At 37.5% G+C, this 19,821-nt stretch overlaps 1 protein-coding gene across 1 annotated transcript in view; it reads left to right on the forward strand.

The window, feature by feature from the left end:
- The first annotated feature begins 11,514 nt into the window (after window positions 1-11,514).
- Pde7b (phosphodiesterase 7B) overlaps window positions 11,515-19,821 on the forward strand; it is a 304,672-nt gene continuing 296,365 nt past the window's right edge. The window contains exon 1 of the mRNA XM_048798732.1: window positions 11,515-11,864. Coding sequence (XP_048654689.1) covers window positions 11,844-11,864 — 21 coding nt within the window. The 5' untranslated portion in view covers window positions 11,515-11,843. The remainder of the gene's footprint in view (window positions 11,865-19,821) is intronic.

Raw genomic sequence — 19,821 nt, forward strand, 5'->3', positions numbered from 1 at the left:
CTGGTGACCAGAAATAAGGCAAAGCTGGGGAGAAAGGGAAAGAACTGAAAGAAGCATAGGTTTGACAGCATGTTCATTTAATCGGGGTTGAAAGGGCTGCCACCATGAAAAGAAGAGTGTGTTCGGAGGAAGAAAGAGCGAGGAACAACTTGGAAACGAGAACCCATTCAGGAAGTTGATGTAGATCATGACGAGGATGAGGAGGGTCGTGGTAATTTCTGCAAGTCAGAGGTGACATCCTCTTGGGATGATGGGAATGCCCAGTGCTGCTCTTTTGCCTGAACTCAAGGGTGAGTTCTAGAGAAGCCAGCTGAAAAGAATTTCTTTCTCAATTGTCAATGGAATTGGGTGAGAGGGTCCTGGCATAGCATTGGGGAATAAACCTACTTGTTTAAAAAAGTGATAAAAAGGAAATAATTAAAAGCTTAATATTATTCAAATTGGACTTAGGGAATGATATATTTTGGATCAATTTATAGCTGTTTCAGAAAACAGATGGTTACTGACTGGCCCCTGCTACTTAGTTGTTGGTCAGTCCAAGTACGTAATATGAGTATTTCTTTAATTACCAGAGTATGGAGATGGTGCTAATGTCAGTATTGATTAGAGATTATGCAGCATGGGAAATGTGGGGTTGGCTTGTTTCATGACAACAAACAGGCATAGGAGTTAATGGAGGAAAAAAACTGACAAGTCTAGAGAAAAATGCATCCATGTTTTCAATCTTTTGCTGAAAATGGCTCCTAATTATTCTTTAATCTGAGAATCAAGAACATATTCTTGTTACAAATGTCTGCCTCAATAAATAACATGACAGTTCCATATTAGGTATTTAAAATGCTGTATGTATACACAATTCAAATGGTTTTCAAGTTACAAAATGAGATTTATGTCTGATTCATTCAACACAATTTGACTGAAACTTTTTTTTAAAATTTTATAAAACATGTCAGTTGCAGCCAACATGGAAGATCCACACTCTGGCCAGGCCCTTCCACTTATCCCTCTCTCCAACAAGGTTCAAGGTTGTCACACTGTGATATAGAGATGAAAAGACCTTGGAGGTCTTTGGCAGAGAGATTTTATAGTATATGTGGTAAAGTTTCAGCCATCCTAAGTGGTCCTGATTGAATTAAAACTTGGCCCTTACCCTAGTCATGAAGTTACAAGAGGCAGAGACTTGTTTGTTTGTTTTTAATGGAATTACCAACTTTATTTATTCATTTTCCAGTGCTGGGGACTGAACCTAGGGCCTGTGCATGCTAGGCAAGTGTGCTACACTTAGCTACATACCCAGATCCATTGGCCAGTTTCTTAAATGATTAGTTAAAACCAGTTTATGACTTTGAGATGAGAGAGCTTTTGTGAACAAAGTGGATCTGCTACTTCTAGACACTCAGGGAATATTGGTATATGAGCATTCGGTTTGCTTAGACCAATCCATTTCTCATTTTACTTTTAACACCTATCCTATACCAGTTCTGCATGTATTTTTGTTCTTCTTCCAAAATCCCTAAAAGAAATACAAAAGAGGAGTTTCCTGCTGCTAGCAAACATCCCTGAAACATAGTCTCTTATGTCTCTTCTTTAATGCTGGGAGAATATCTGTTCTACTGTCCATGCCCATCAAATCTTTGTCCTCCTGCAAAGTAAAACTTTATTGATTGCTCATAAAGTATGTAATTTTCTTCCTTTGGATTCACATAATCTGGACTCACAGCACAGTTAAACTGCTGTTACTGACTATGTTGATGTGGGGCCTCCTTTTCTCTTTGAATTGCACCAATCCCATTGGCTCATTAATTCAGTATTAAACAACTACATACTGATGGCTACTAAATGCTGGGTACTATGCTAAATACTGAGAACACATTACACAGCTATTTAGATTTGATCAACTGGTCTCATAAAGCTTCCTTCCTAATGGTGGTCTATTTCTGAATTCTTAAGAAAATTATGTATATTCCTTCGGAAAATATTAGTGAAGTATTTTGCTACTTACTAGAAGACTTCTAAAAAACGACATGTGAGCTGAACTCTGTAAGATGGAATTCAGGTTTTAAATGCTATCATGCATCTTACTATTTTAGGGAATCCTGTGTAGTTAAAAATCAACTCTAATTTTTAATAAGGATTGGAACTTCTGCACTGATACTCTTCTTAATGTTGATCAATTTTATAAGAGCTAAAAACTCAAGCATTTTAGAAAATTCAAAAAAGAAATCCTGTATAAATAGAATGTCTATTTTAAAAGCACTGAAGCCAATTTCTATTTAGAGGAATCCTGATCTAACCTTGTAAAGCATATAATTAACCACTAACTGACTCTTAATAAATCTATACTTTTAAATTATAATTTTTACATTGCAGAAAATAAAATTTTAGACAAAATAAAAATTGAACTGGAAATAAAAAGTAAAATATAAATCATGGGAAAATATTCATTGTTATAATGACAAGAAACAGGCCAGCCATCCAATACACAAGACCCTTTACTTGTTGTTCTCTGAAGAAATGATTTCCCCTAAAGTCTTTGCCTTAGGATTTATATTCTGGTATGAATTAGTGTGCTAGTGCTGTCACAACAAAATACCCCAAACTGAGAGGCTTAAATACAGAAAGTTATTCTGGAGGTTAGAAATTCAAGACCACGTGTGACAGGGTTGGTTTCTTCTGAGGCTCTTCTCCTAAGCTTGCAAATGGCTGTGTTCTCCCTGGATTTTCAAGTAGTGTTTCCTCCATGTGTGTCTGTGTCTGAATCTCCTCTTCTTGTAAGGATACAAATTGTATTGAATTAGGGCCTAGAGGACCTCATTTTACCTTAATTACCTCTTTACAAGCACTGTCTTTAAATACATACAGTCACATTCTAAAGCGCAGAAGGTTTGGGACTCGATATATGAATTTTCTTGTGATGGGAATCAAAATTCAAGCTCACAACACAGCATGTCTCTAGAAAATTCCATTTTGAAAATAGTTATAGAAGTCACGACTCAACCTTTTTCTTTTTTCACCTCCTATAAAAACTTTGGTGTAGATTACCAGACAACCACCTGTTCAAGAAAAAGGCACTTAGCTCCCTTTGCTCTATACTCTCAACCATGTTTGTTATATCTCTAAGTCTTATAAACCCAATGGATTCTGTAACAAATGCAGTCTAATGATAATGCATATCTGACAGAATCCTTCTGTTTTTAGGTTAAAATTAGAGTTTTTCTTCACTAAAATAAATAAATAAACCCAATGAAGATAGATATATTAATATATAATAATATATCAATTATTTTATTCAAGTTGAAATATCTTACAATCTTCCCCTTGTCTATTAACTTTGTTTAGAATGTTTTTGTAATTTCAGAAGACTTTATGATGTATATTAATTTGTCAATTTTCTTTGTAGGCTTTGCTTGTGTATCTGACATTTTAAAAGATGAGGGTCTTCCCTATTTGGAGATCATTTATATCTACTCTTGCCCATATCCCTCGTGTGTGGGAAGTGGAAATGGGGTTCCCTTCAGTGGAATGGGCTGGCTGAGAAATAAAAACCAAGAAAAATAGAATTGCAAAAAACCCCACGAAACACCAAAAGTAATTTCAAAAGTTGGTGCAGGACGGGCAAGCCAATCAGATGGATTGAACTTCTAGACTCTGGCAAATTGGAGCCTGCACCTGCTTTATTTATATCAGGAAACATCAAAGCCTTCCATAGAGTGTTCTTCTCTCCAAAAAATGTTAAAAATGGGCTGTCCAGTTCCCAACGGGTTACACCCATCGCCAGAACTACTATGAGGTCTCTTCCTAGCACAGTGGAGATAAAGCTCATGTGCATTGGGCAACCTATTATGGTGGGAGAGCCAAGGATAGTTTGCAATGCCAAACCTAAATCTCCCTGGCTACCATACTGAGAGAAGACTCTCATGAAATTCACGGATGGCTTCCCCCAATCTACCACCAGATATTTTCCAACTATTTCATAGATTTGGTTCTTCATATTTAAATCTTTATCTAAGTGAAATTTATATTTATATCATGGATTTTGGAATGAATGTAAGTCTAAATTGTTTCAGTGTTTCATTTTGCAAATGACTAGCCTTGTCTAACCATCATTTACCAAGTAGTTCCTCCTTCTCTACTCACCTTAAATAGTGCTTTTATCATTTCCTAAGTTTTAGTACAGGTATTAATTCACTTTAAGACATTTTTCTGTTACATTGATTTTTTTATTTATTCATATGCATGAATATTGCAGTATTGCAGTTTATAGCTATTTAGAAGCTATGTTAGGTATTCTTTTATTCCCCTCTCAGTAGATTTAACATCATTGACTATATTTTACATTGCAAAACACAATTTTCCTCAGCTTCTGTGATATCACATTCTTCCTTTCTTCCTCTTACATTGTCGCCATTTTTCTAAATCTTTATAGGCTTCTCTACCATTGTATAGCCCATTGTATTTCTTTTGGCTTTCCCCCAAACCTCTTCTCTCCTCACTGCAAGTATACTTTCTGAGCCCATATGGCATGATTCGTTAACATGATGATACTTGAAACTATTCTAGCCCAAGTGTTTCTTCTGAGATTCATAAAAACATATGAAACTCCACTTTGATATTAACTGCAGACAGAGCTGAACTTCTCTTTTCTGTCATACCTAACCCAATAAGTGGCACTGATTTGTCATGCATGGAACTGGTATCTTTCTCATCCCTTGTTCTCACTTCATAGTAAACCCCTCATCTTTCTGCTTCAATTCATCACCAAATCTGATTACTGATATTTTTTTAGTTTAATTCCTAAATTTTCTCATACCTCCATGTCAACATAACTACAAACCCCATCCACAATACCATCCCTTCTCTACTGATCTGCCTCCAGGCTTTCCCCGCTATGACCCCCATACAACTCCAAAGTGATATTTCAATATATACATTTCAGCTTGTCCTTCTGCTTCTAAAACTCTTAAATATCTGTCCATTTCTCTCCTAACAAAGTTATAATTCCTTAACAGATGAAAAAAAAACCCATCCTGTCTTCATGTTCTGTCCCCCCACCCAAACTGACCTTGCTTTCGTCCCTGGAGTGAACCTTGTTCATCTTCGCCTGTGTGCCTGTGTAAGTGCTGTTGTCTCAGCCTGAAACTCTTGTGATCCTCTCTTTCCAGTGGAATATTTTCTACTCATCCCAGGTATCCTCCTTCATACCAGAGTTCTTCCAATGTATCCTGTAGACTTTACTCCTGATGACACTGTCTTCAAGGAGAAACATTTCTGAAGCTCAAAATCTGATATTTTTATTTCTCTCCTTTGTACTCCCAAATTACCCTGGATTTCCCCTCTGACATACTAATTCCTCTGTGTTATAATCACATTTGTCTTTATTCATCACTAGACCTTTTTCCTCATAGAAATATAGTAATGCTATTTCAACCTCCTACTTGCAAAATTTCAATAATATTTTATTCCCTAATAAATACAGTTCAAATTCCAAATCAACTATCATTTTCACTAAACTGCCATGTGGAGACACAATATATAGTTCTTTCCCATTTGCTCTACTCCTATCATTCTGAACTACTGGCCAGTCCCTTCCTATTATAACACGTACCATTTTGGTTAAAGACAAGAAAAATCTTGTACATATTACAATCTTCCCACTTCCATCAGGTGGGAGTAATCTCCCCTGTCCCTGAGTTTCCATTGTACTTCTTCCTTTAGAGACCTCCTTGCACTTCACTTTTACTATATTATCAAAATGCCTTATACTCACTGTCAAATGTCTTTTAAAAGTAGAGATCACATCCTATTGGTCTCTGTAACTCTATTAGTAACCTCAGCATATACTACCAGATGCCTATTAAAGTATTCAGTAACTATTTCTTGAATGAATTTAACACCTGCAAGGTTACTGAGAAATTTGTTATCCTAAAGAGGCAGCAGAAGAATTGTATTTTTTTTAATACAAAATAATTATATTTTCTCTCTTTAATAGAGAAAATAGACAGTTGAATTATAAAGGAAAGAAAATTACTGAGTGGTCATTTCTGTGAATCATGTGTCATGGGCTATTTAAGAAGGGGATTGAGAAAGGAAATGAAGAGATTTGAAATAAGGTCACTTTTTTCAGATTATTTTTATAACTAATACATTGCAGAAAGTGTGGTCATTTTAAATGTTGCGATCCACAGAATTACTCCTCAAGCTGGTGTTTAATAATGGTGCCTCTGTAGACCAGTTAGTGTTTTAAACTTAGTAGTTTTAAATTGATATCACTGTGTTTGGTGGAGTTAGATACGCACATAGTCATAGCGTACAGGGACATAGAGTTTCCTTAAGCTACAAGTGGCAAAGTATTTGTATCAGGGAGAAGGGGGTTGATAGTCACCTCTAGGAACATGGATACACATATTGGAGTTGTTGAAGATTTTCCAATTATAAGTAACAGAAAACCAAACTTAAATGACCTCAGGCAAAAAGGAGAATTCATTGACTAACATAACTGAATGTATTAGTTTTCTTCAGTTGCCATAATAAAATATCATATACTGGATGGTGTAAACAACAGAAGTTTATTTTCTCATAGTTATGGAAACTGGAAGTCTGAGATCGAAGTACCTCCATGGTTTGTGTGTGGTGAGGACTGTTTCCCTGGCTTACAGACAGAGTGGCATTCTGTCTGTGTCCCCACATAGCAGAGACAGTGATCTCTGGAGTCTCTTTCATTTCTTATAAGGGCATAATCCTTATCAGATTAGGGCCCCAACATTATGACCTCATTTAACTTTAGCTTCTTAAAAGCCCTATTTCCAAATACAGTCACACTGAAAGTGAGGACTTTAACAAATAAATTTAGATAGGGAAGAGGTTCAATTTAATCCCTACACTGACTCTTGGAACCTGATGTCTGAGAGACCATTCCCTTGGTTGTTCTACCTCCACAGCTACTCCTTTGTGGTCCCCCTTGCTGGATCTGCCTTAACTATGAAGCATATAAACATTATAGAATTTCAGATTTTATCCAGTGAGTCTCATGATCTCTCATGGCTTTCACTGCCGTTTTATCTATCCATGGCTCTAGAATTGTATATAAACTACCTACGCGATACTTCCAGGTGATGTCATATAAATATTGCAAAGGTAGCATGCTATGGAATATTGCCTTAATTCATGATACTTGAATGAAAATAGGTCCTAGTCCTCTTGGCCATCATCTCTGATAATTCTAGCTCTTTCTCCTGAATTACTATCTTATATCATCTCTCATCAAACCCCTTCAACCTCTCCTATCTTCCCTTTTAGCCAGTATTCTAAATTCCTATTTCACTGAGAAATTAGAAGTCACAGAGAATGTTTGCAGTCTCACATCACCATTGCCACCTGCTAGCACCTACATTTTTTATTCTGCCTCGCCTTCTCTTTCTATGGATGAGCCACAACTGCTCCTTTCCAAAGCCAATAACTCCATTCTAGTTTTATGTCACCGCTGAAACATCACAAAATTTACCATGTTATATTTATCTTGGGGGATTTGGCTAGGTACTCTGCTTGTGGTCTACAGGGCTGAAAGCAAGGTATTAGCAGGGCTGTTCTTTCTGAAGGCTCTGAAGAAGAATCTCTTCCAAGCCCCATTTGGGTGTTGGTGGAATCCAGTTTCAGTCATAAGATTCAGGTGCACATTTTCTTGCTGGTTGTCAGTTGGAGAGCCACCCTGAGCTACTGAAGACCTCTCTGTGGTCCTTATTCATGGCTCTATCACTCAGAGCTGGTGTGTTGGATCCCTTCTTGAATTTCTCTGATTTCTTCTACTGCATCTCTCTTCTGCCTCCATTGAGGAAAAAAAAATCCTCTCCTTTAAAGGGCTCATATTAGATTGGGCATACCCAGATAATACAGGACAAATCTCCCCACTTTAAGATTCGTAACTTCCATTATATCTGCAAAGTCTCTTTACCCATGTAACATGTTACCAGGTCCCAGGGGTCAGAATTGTTTTGGACGTCTCTAGAGGACTATTCTTCCTATCACACATCCCATTTTTGCTTCAGCACTTTCTCTCTTTCATCAGCAATTACTTCTCTCAAGTGGATCTTTTTCATCACATAAAAAATTTCTGATATTTCTCTCATGTTAAGAATGGTCTTTTGACTCTCCCCTCAGATTACTGCTCCATTTCTCTGCTCTCTTTGGAGTGAAATACCTTGAAAGAATGATCTATACTCTCTATTCTCAATTCTTCCATTTTCTGTCCATTTTTCACCTTTTCTACAGCACTAAATCTGCTTTTTTAAAAAGGTAGGAATGATTCTAAATTCAAGGCTAATTCTCAGTCTTCATCATCTAGCTTTCTCTTGACAAGGATGATTACTGAAATAATTATCTTGCCTTCCAAGATACCACCCTCTCTTGGATTTTCTGGGACCTCCTGGAGACTGCTCAGTCTCTCTTACTGGTTCTTCCTCATATTCCTGATGACTTAATTGTGGCCTGCCTGCCGCTTTCCCATCTGCATTCATTCCCTTGCTAGTCTCATGCAGTCTTAGCTTTAGATGCCATGCATTAACAGTGACTTACAAATTTATAAGTACATCCCAGAACTGCCCCTGAACCCCAGGCTTTTATATGCCCATAAACAACATCTCTGTCTTATAGGCAATGTTAACATATTTGGCATCAAATTCTCTATCTTCCCCATGAAATCTGCTTCTCTCACTGTCTTTCAGGCAATGCCAGGGCTGTTCTTCCACTTGATGGAACAAATTTTGGAGAAGTCATTGTTTGCTCTAACTAATCATCCTCTCTTGTACTTAACATCCAATCCATTTAATAAATATTATCATCTCTAACACCAAAATAATACCAGAAGCTGATGGTTTCTAGCCACCTCTAGCAAAAGCATCCCGATTGGTACCACAGTGACCTCTGGCTATTGTTGCAATAGTCCCTTTACTAGTTCCCCTTCTTCTACCTTGATCTCCACACAACTGCCAGAGAGAGCATGTTAAAATTCAGTCTGATCATCTCACTCCACTGCTTAAAGCCCCATTTCATTGAGAAGAAAGGCCAAAGTCCTTATAATGAGAAAGTTCTATATGATATGCCCCTTTTGGATCCATTACTGTTTCCTATTTACCAGCCAACTCACTCCTCAGGGAACTTACACTCAATGTTTCCCTGCCTTTAATGATCTCCCACTCTTCTCTCATCAACTTCAAATTTGTGCTCAAACATCACCTTCCCAGGGACATCCTCCCTGGGTATTCATTGGAAGATCACAACCCCTATTTGTCCTTTCCTATCTAACTTTTTTCCTCCACAGTGTTACTGCCATCCAATATCCTGTGTAAATTTTATATTTATTGATATGGTCTCTCTCCATTCAGAAGAATCCAAGTCTCATGAAGGCACTGTGTGTGTGTGTGTGTGTGTGTGTGTGTTCATTGCTTTATCTCCAGAAACTAGAAGAGTGCCTAGTACAGAGCAGATAATCAATAAATATTTATTTCTGATGAATGAAGATCCAGAATCACTGTTTCACATCAAAGCCAGGCTCCTTGCCCAGTTTACCCTGTGTCAATAAATGGCAACTCTCTTCTAATTTGCCCAAGCAGGAACCTGGGAATGATTTTTGATTCCTCTCTTTCACGTTCATGTCTTCAAATCCTGCCAATTCTATCTGCAAACACACACACGGGCTTCCAGAATCTGGTCATCTCACCTTCCACATTGCTCTGACCGGAGCCCATGGCCTCTCCCCTACCTACTGCAATGGTCTCATAGTGGTCTCACTGCTTCTACCCTTCCTCCCCAGAAATCTATTTTCCACAGTAAAGAGAGAGAAATTCCTCTAGAATATATATCAGATCATGAGCATTCCTCAGCTTAAAACCCTCCCATAGGTTTTCTGTCCTAGAATACAGCCCAAATCCTTTCCATGGTCTCTTTCTGATCCTCTCCGAGACACACTCATTCTCCTCTAGTTACCCAATTCCCCTCCTGTCCCCGGAATATTCCTGTTCCTTGAGCATTCGCCTGCCTTGTATCCTTGACGGGCTTCTTCTACCTGGAGTGCAGAAATATATAACCCATGTCTTACCTTCATTTGTCATCTTCCCAAAGTTGTTTCATTAAAGTGCTTCCTAATTGTCATACCTAAAACAGCAAACACCACACACAGACACACACACACACACACACATACACACACCACATGCACACACGTGTGTGTGCGCACACACACACATCTTCTGGCCCTAACCTTACTTTATTTGAAAACCTCTTATTACCACCTGACATTACATATTTACCTACTTTTATTGCCTGTCTTCCCACTTCTCAAAACGCAAACTCCCTGGGAGAAAATGCTATGTTTACTACTGTATCTTCAACATCAGAGAGGAACCCCGAAAAAACACAGGGTTGCTTAACCCTAACACCTAGGATCTGAGTTACAAATACCTCTCTCTCAAAGAGTCAATGTGAGTGTCTGAAAAAGAACCCTGGACTTCCTGAATGTCCTGCCTACCCTTAAACCATTTTCTGTGTCTAGAGCCATGAGGCATCTGATTGGCCAGCATGGGTCACAGGCCCCTCACAGTTCTGCTCTTGGGGTGAGGCTAGTGGGAAAGGCTGTGCCATCCACAGATAGAGGGGGAAGTTTCCAGAAGAAAAAGTGTTTGTGTTAGTAGGATTCAGGGTGTAGGGGGTGGGGACAGGGGAGGATCTGGGGGTGGCAGTAGCAACAGATGGCTACCACAGAGATTTTCCAGAGTGGGAAGAAAAACACAGGGATAAGCTGGGGCCCCTGGTAGAGGAAGTATCCCTAAATAACTGCACCTTCACACACTTTGGGAGCTGACGTGCGGATACCCCAGGCAGGCCTGTGTTGCCTCACCATGCCCTGCTTCTTGAATGATTCCTAAGGGGATTGCAGGAGGGAGATTCCTAACATGAATAATCTTGAGGCTTCCCCCCAGAAGATGCAGGAAGGAGGGAGAAGCAGGGACCAGCAGCAGCAATTGCTAAACAAGTCCAACTTTTCTCTGCGCATAATATGGTCCACGAGCTCATTGGCACAATTCTACATCCACGGCTATCAGGATTAATTAGCAGCTCATTTTTAGGTTAGGGTAGAAATGAATTAGTTCAAAAGTAAGCAACAGCTGGGAAGTGGGCATATGCATGCACGCTCACACATGGAAAGAATGTAAAGCTTGCTATTTTATTTAGCTCAGGGTTCTTTGTTTCATTTTTTTTATACACCTAACCACAAGGTATTTTTAAAGTTTTAAAATTTCTTCCTGATTATAGAAAATGTTTCTTGGGTTCTCCTGAGAGTAGGGCACCCCGGCTAATCACAGGCACACACACACATTCTTCCCATAGTACAGTACTTTAAAATTAATAGCACATGCAGAGGAAAAACTAAACCCTTTGACGTCACTCTTGAAATGAGGAAACATAAACAGAAAAGGCTCCACTCCAGTAAGCTGCCAGCCTCGAAGCCGATTGGTCTCTGCTTTTCCTTGCCTGTGGCAACTGACAGCACCTCCCAGCCTCACAGGCCGGCTGCCTGCTCACCCGGCCAGTCGGTCGGTCTGGGCACTGCAGCACTTGACTGGGAGAAAAGTGGTGTCCTCACCCAGAGTCTCTCTTTCTACCTACCTTCCTTCTCTCGGTCTCTGTTTGCTTTGTGTGTTTTTTTTTTTTTTTTCTTTTTTCTTTCACTTAGTTATATTCCTAATCCTGGATGAAGTTGCTGGATTCTGCAGCACAAGTCTTCATGAACAAGCGGCACCGCTCAGAGATTTCACGGCATTCAAAGGTCACAGAACTGCCACTATGGTTAAATGTCTTGTTTAATGGTTGAGGTATGTACAACAAATTTAAGCGGCAATCTCATTTTTCTTGAGAGAATAGAGGCACAGAGAGATGGCAGGATTTTTATTTAAAAGGAACCTGTACATATATATGTATATATATTTTGTCTGTGATTGTTCCTACAGCAACCAGCTTTTGAATTTCCTTTTTCTAGGCAAACTGACTAAACATTATCACCTACCCTGAATTAACAGTTTGAGGGCAACAGGATTTCTTTCCAATCAGTGTAAGAGACTCTGGCATTTCCATTGCACTTTGAGCCCCCATTGGGGAGGGATTTATTATTTATTTTTTCTTTTTTAGTGAATGAAATATTTCTTCTCCAACATAAATCTTAGAGTTAGATTTTGTTTTTCTTTTCAATTTTCAGTGGAACATGGTAGGAAAATGTTGGGAAAGGGTTTGGTGAGCTGTTACAGAAACAGGAGAGAAAATCAGTTTTTTTCTTGAGTTTGTCACGCTGGTTGATAGCACATTTCAAGATGAAGAAATTAACAGGAAAAGAGAAGCAGCTGGTAGCAAAATTGAAGGTAGAAAAATCAATAGAAGGTGTCTGAAAAATGAATTCATGAGGAAAAATTTACTTTATCACCTTGTTGCATTTTATAAAGAATATTCTGAATTTAGAAGTCAGTGGGAGACTGTAGTAGGCACTGCGTTATATGACTAGTGATTTACATCTTATTATTTATAAAGGAAAATAAAACTTTATCATCACTGCAAATTGTGCTAATTATCTTTTCCTACAACTGCTGAAAGCAAAGTCAGATATTTAATTAGGAACTTAAGTGACTGAACCTAGGGACTAATTAATCAACTAAAAATTCTGTTCTTCATGTGCTCTGGCCAAAGCGACCACTGCAATGATAGAGTAAAGCTCTTTGCACCAGGAGGCAGAGAAGTATATACATGTATATGCATGGATGTGCATTCATATACAGTAAGCACATTAAATGCTGCAGGAAAGGCAACTAAACAAGGGCTAAAGCTGTTTTCAATGGTACATTATTATGTGTTGGAGGGGACCCCTGCTAAAAATCAATCTTATGCACACAGTCAATTTTTGTAAAAGTAATTTAGGTAATATAGTGTTAACATGGATTTCCTTATTGCCCCTCTCAAAGTTAGGCAATAGCTAGACAGGATTATTTGAAACCATTACCTTGTTCCAAATTTTCTTACATGTTTTCTTAAAGTTTCTATTCTCAACATTGAGAACCAGAAATTTGTAAAACTGGGTCATGTTAGCAGTACTGTTAAGCAAGACATCAAACATACAGTGCATTCTGAGGGGTTAACAAAATTAACAGCATAAAACTGTAATGTACCAAGTTAAAGACTGCAAAAATATTAGCTCTGAAATGCAGAGGATGTGCTGTGAATGGACAATTGCTTTTCTGCAGCGCCTAGTGGGAAAACAAGGACTTTGTGTGTTGCAAATGCCTAACTGCAGCTCCTCCATTTCCTCTGCTTTATCTTTTATTTCTGGCTGGTGAAACAAAGACGGGTGTCAGTAGTTACATCTTGATTGACGTTTTTTTCTAATAAAATGAAGTCGCTTTGTGTCTCAAGTAGAAGCCCAAAGTTAACTAGTTGCTACTCTAAAATTGGTATCTCATTTATAAGAATTTTTACCTGGCACTAAGCTGTCTGATTTCAGAGTGCACTCACTCAGTTGAATGACATGTGACAAAATTAGTGTTGACTCCATTTCAGCAAATTAGCTTGGAGAAACTCTTTTGAATCAAGTTACTTAGGACAAGGGTGGAAAAATCCAAAATGTGTTAGGAGCAGACCTGAGCTTAAGGAAAACAATTATATCAGTACACCTTTTAATGCCAAGCCCAGTGTTCAGCATAAAGCTACTGTTGGTGCTTGACATAAACCTAGTTAAAATGTTTGCTGAAAATTTACTACCCAGCATATATTGCAAATTATTTAAATAAATTTCAAACATGACATTTTTAACTATCTTTGGAAAATGTTTTCAGTGTTATTCCAGACTAAAATATCATCTGGAAATCAACTGTCAGTAATAAACAGGAGGGCATTCCAAACATTGAGAGTGCTATTTTCAGCAAAGGGACATCTTAAATGCAAAAGTAAAATGACCAAGTTTCCTCAAAATGTACAAACTGGATAACACCTCTGCCTAGTAGTCATTCTTCCACAGTCTGATTTGTTGTTAGCCAGTCTTGAATCACAAGGGAAACTGCTTGTTGACTCACAGAACGTAGTGTTGGAAGGGATTTATTAAGTGGTAAACTAATCCCAAGCATGACTAAAAGGGCTTCATTATATTAAAGACAACTGTCAAATTTAAAGATCAGAACAGACTTGGGAACAACCAGTTATAGAAGTTAACAGGTATTAGAGGTGGCTCACCTCACATTGCTGAGGGATATGATTTATAAAAGAAACTTCTATGTGCAGAAAATTTTATCCAAAGATAAAAATTACCATCTTAAAGATTGTGCCCCCCAAAAAGTCTATGGACAAATAGGAGCCTCCTCTGGCAGTCACATATGGCTAAGGAAGAAGGGATTTGGCATTTGGAAATTTAGGGGTCACTCACACAGAGGTGAGAGCATCCCTATTAGTACCTCCCCATGGTGGCATCCCCACTTCTTCTAAGAATACACTCAGGGGCCTCATCCCTCATCCATACAAGAGGCACCTTGGGGTCCATACCATTGGTTCTACAAGCATCCTTAGTGTCTCTATTGATATCCAGGCTTTGATTCACTAATGTGGTTAATATGCAGATTTGAGGAAAAGAAGATGCAGAAACCCAAATTAAATGAGTCCTTACTATGTGTCAGGCACTGTTGGAAACTTGAACAGAGAAAGGGAAATGTGTCTCAGTTCTAGTGTATAATCAAGGCATTTATACTTTTCTTCTCCCCCCAAATCATCTAGGTATCTATATGTGTAATTTATACTTAGAGAATGGTCACATGAAGTGAACAGACAGGGAAGTGGACAGAGATAGACAATAAAGTGAACATCCTCATTCAGGCTCCAACTAACTGGGTGATCTAAACTACCCACTTATTCTCTGCTTCAGTTTCCTCATTTGTAAAAGAAACCGGTTATATTGGGTTATTTCTAACATTCCTTTAGGTCAAATTTTTGTAGTATCTTTATTCAGAGGTTTCTTTTTACGTCATTTATATTTCCTCAAAATGTATAACCTGGATAACACCTCTGCCTAGTAGTCATTCTTCCACAGTCTGATTTGTTGTTAGCCAGGCTTGAATCACAGGGGAAACTGCTTGTTGACTCACAGAACGTAGTGTTGGAAGGGATTTATTAAGTGGTAAACTAATCCCAAGCATGACTAAAAGGGCTTCATTATATTAAAGTCAACTGTCAAATTTAAGGATCAGAGTAGACTTGGGAACAACCAGTTATTTGTAATGCAAATGTAAGTGTCAAACTTTAATTCATAAAACATTGCTGCATGCTTTCAGCATGTCAAGAGCCATATCTGTAGAAGTGAAGTGAATATAAAGATAGGCAAGTAATGATCCCCCCCTCTTCAGAAACAGGTTCACAAATGAGTGAAGACCATGCAGAGCCATGTAAGAAAAAAAGAAGTTTGGGAGTGTTTTGTCAGTGTTTTGTTACTGTGATCAAAAGGCCTGACAAGAACAATGCAGAGGAGGAAAACTTTCTTGGGGCTCATGGTTTCAGAGGTTCAGTTCATGATTGGCCAATTCCCATTGATTCTGGGCCCAAGATGAGGCAAATATCATGGTGGAAGGATGTGGTGAAAGAAACAGCTCAGGAAGTGACAACCAAGAAATAGAGGGATCTCTGCTCACAAAGGACAGATATAAACTCCACAGGTACATCCCCAGGGATCTACAGACTCCAGCCATATCCCACCTGCCTACAGTTACTACCCAATTAATCCATATCAGCAGATTAGTCCACTGATTAGGTTAAGGCTTCAAAACCCAAAATCACCTCTGAAAAATTCTTGCATTGTCTCACCCATGGCATTTGGGGAACACCTCATATCTAAACTGTAACAGGGAGGAAGATTATGATGAAGAAAAACCACAGGAAAGGCAAAATGGAGTACAATAAATGAAATTTTATATCCATCTAGATATTTATTTTTACTATGATGATTTTTATTATGATCAGTTGAAGACATTGTTACTCTTTGAACTCATGTTTGTAATGGTGTTCTTAAAAATAGAATGTTAAAGACAGCCAAGGTTTTACCAGGGCTGATTAAGCTACTATACCTATCTGAGATATCATGAATCCATGTATTGAAACTATTTTCATCATCCCTTGAACTTAGATCCCTAGGAGTTTTTGGAAGCAGGAGTCCTTTGAGAAAGAGTAGCCAGGATCCCCGCAGGCATTTGATGTAAATAAGGAAGGTTCACAGAAGAGATGGGCTTGAACTCTGGCGTAGTCCAGTATCTGGAAGTGTCTAGTAGTGGCTCAGAATTTCCAGAGATTACTTGTCTAAAACAGGACTGTCAGATGCCTCTGCCTTTCCAAATTCTGAGAAGATTAATATTGAATCCTTAATCCTGCATTTGTTTTTATTCTTCCACCTTTCATCCCTTATTTATGCCACTTCTTTTTATAGTATGCCATAACTCAGTTATCTAAATTTACATAATTTGCTTCCAAGATAGTCCCATTGCCAAAGAAAAACATAAACAAAACAAGGCCCTGGGTTGGAATTTCTCCCCAGCAGGACCCTGGGGAGATAATCTCTCTGCCTTATTTCTCTCCTGTGAGGTTTCTGCTTCTTCGTGGTTATAGCCCTTCTCGAGATACATAGATGTGTTTTGGGTTCACTAAAGCTGGGAGCTTCAATGTTATGAGACAAACATCTTTTTCCTAAATGTCAATCGTGTCCTAGATTTTCTATATTACTTCATTTAGTATCTCTTCAACTCCAATTCTAATTTCTTTAGAGAATAACTGGAAATGTTAATAACTAAGTGACAATCATTATTATGATCAGTTGAAGGCATGGTTATTCTTTTGAAATCATATTTGTACTGGTGTTCTTAAAAAAACAGGATGTTAAAGAAAGCTAAAGTTTTGCCAGGGGAAAAGAAAAAAATTGGTGAGCTAATTGTCCATTAAATATCAATTCTGAGACCTTGACCCCTTGGGGGCAGGATTGCTGCCTCTTCTAGTGGTAAACTTGGTACAGTTTGGTTACCCTAACCCAGACAGTGGTATATCCTGTGTGGCTCAGAGACTTCTGTCTGACATCTCTTCTGAGTGTGGGTTAACAGCTCATCCTGGCTGATAGGGAGCAAGTTTTATTATTTTGGATAACCCTAACAATGTGACCCAACTCACCAAAAAATCTATTCAGCAATATGAATTCTTAATATTATTTTTGAGTACCTCAATATTTTTAAAAATATAAATCCTATCATGAATACTGTCTACACTGATTTGCATAGTCAAGAAGTATGAAAATAATAGCTGAAGCCAGTATGCCATGCCAAATTCTTGTCATTTAAAGTTCCTTCCTGCTTTCCCTCCCTCCCTCCCTCTCCCTTTCCCTTCTTTTCTTTCTTCTTTCCTCCCTCTCTCCCTCTTTGCCTCCCTACCTCTTCTTTCACCTTCTTCTCCTCCCCCTCTTCCTCCTCTTTCTTCTCCTCTTCCTCCTCCCTCATCTGTAGGGTGAAGATTGAAAAAAACAAAGATTGATAATGAGGTTTTGATGGGTTTTCTTGTGTAAAATATCAAGTGTTTTATTTTTCCTCTGTAGTGATTTATGAATTAGCCTGAAGTTTAATTTAAATTCCTCCTAAGATTTTTTCTTATTGAAATCTTCTGTGTTCTCTTGTAATAATTAATATATAAACAAGAAACATATAAAATATCCTTTCTGAAAGATGAAAATCATCATTATCTGCCTACTGCTTCAGATATACACAAAAAGTCTTCTGTTCAAAAATGGGTTTTATACATGGCTTAAATATATTGAAGACTATTTTTAAGAGTCTTGAACTCTAAGAATCTTCTTCTTTTCTCCTGGTATGGTATGGGGGGCCACATCTGGTCCCCAAACTGGTGTGAGCAGTGTGCTTTCACAGGTCCAGTGTAGATATGGGGAATGTACCATTTGTCTGAGTTAATAGAATCTTGGTATCTGAAGGTACCAGATGGGTAATGCTTTAAATCCTTTTTGACCATAGAAAATCTTAGTTGAAAACATACATAATTATCTATTATTATATTTTTTGTAATATTAAATATCAGAAGCTATGTGATGTTAAAAATAGGTGAATTGTTGAATACATTGTTTTAAATCAAGGCAATATAATGCCATATAGCTATTTTTAATGTGGTATGTGCAAACAATCCAGAATGATTTTTCAGAAGCAGTAAGTGGAAAAATATCTACATTAACATTTATATAAATACATAAGCATATTCATATACACTATAGAAAATTTCCAAATTTAAATTAAAATATTATAGTGAATACCATTGGAGTACAGGATAGGAACAAGACTTAATTTATACATATATAAATAAATATATATATATATGTATATGTATATATATACATATATATATATATATATTCAGAATTGTTCAACTTTTCCCATAATAAATGTATTGCATTTACAGTAGAAATAATTTATTTGTTATTGTGTGATATTTTAAGTTGAAATAAAAGAGGATTAAAGGGAGAGTCCTATTTTCCTTTTAGATTCCTTTGTTAGCATCTTCCTTGAAGAATTTGAATTGTTCCCATGTGCCTTTGATATTGTTAGGCAGGAGAATGTCCTAGAAGCAGGAGTTCTGCACATGAGAAGACAGAGAGCCCATTGCCCCAGCTTGAGTGACTGGGCCAGTCAGTCCTCTGGCACCACTTTCCTCCAGGACTGAGGGACTTAGACTCTAAATTCCTCCCAGTTTGGAAAGACGTCTAAGAAAACGTCTTGTCCTATTGCATGTCCAACTGTTTAAGATCTTCCTCCATAAACTGAATACACATATTTAACAGGTTTGGACATTTTCACTAAATTTTCTGTTTCAGATTTGATCAGTATTTGAACATTTTCAAATTAATTAAATATGAAAAACATATTTTTCCCTAATACTGTTTAGAGAAACCACACACCATAGAGAGACTTTTTAAATAAAATTATACTATAATATCTACAGTTCTTCATAAAACAGAAAACACTATTTACATTAAGATGTCCAGGTTGTGCAGTTACCCAAGCAACTCATGCTGCTTTAGTTTGAATATGATTTATATATTTCTGGGTTTTCCAGGAGTTAAAAAAAAAAAGGCCTTCATTTCCCTTTCTCATTATGCCACTTGCCAGCTGTGTTCAGCCAGATGAAAGGACTCAGTCATTCACAAAAGTGTAGAAAGCATTCTTGTGAAAGGAGATGCCGCAGTAATATGGAGGTCTAAAGAATGCCTCAATTTAGAAAAAGGTCATTAAATCTAAAAAAAAAAAAAAAAACCAAAGTTGTTTTCTATGTGATAGAAATATAGTATAATTCCATGTTCTTAAGACTAGTTTTCTTGCTTTTCAATTAAATGAAAACCCAGTTTCAATTTAGTTTTTAGTATGATTTGGAAAATATGTTTTAGTCATTTAAAATACATAGTAATTTTTATTTCCTGTTTCTCTAGACCTTTATTATTGCATGGGAACCAAGAATAATCTTTTAGGTTAAAGTAAAGCAAAAGGGATAAACATTAAACAGGAATGTATGTGATAGCAGCTTTGGATAGCCACAATTAACATTCTAATTTTTCTGTTTAGATCTCTTTTAATCACTAAAGAGTCATTATAAGAAAAAATATTTCAATGAATAATAAAAAAAATACTTGATAAGGACTGTTTTCTTTTTCACTGAATACATGGTCCCCAAGTGCCCATGTATGGGTGCATGAGCAAGAGACTGAGGACAAGGCCCTTC

The sequence above is a fragment of the Marmota marmota genome, unplaced genomic scaffold (assembly GCF_001458135.2).
Source record: "Marmota marmota marmota unplaced genomic scaffold, marMar, whole genome shotgun sequence".
In the NCBI taxonomy this organism is placed as follows: Eukaryota; Metazoa; Chordata; class Mammalia; order Rodentia; family Sciuridae; genus Marmota; species Marmota marmota.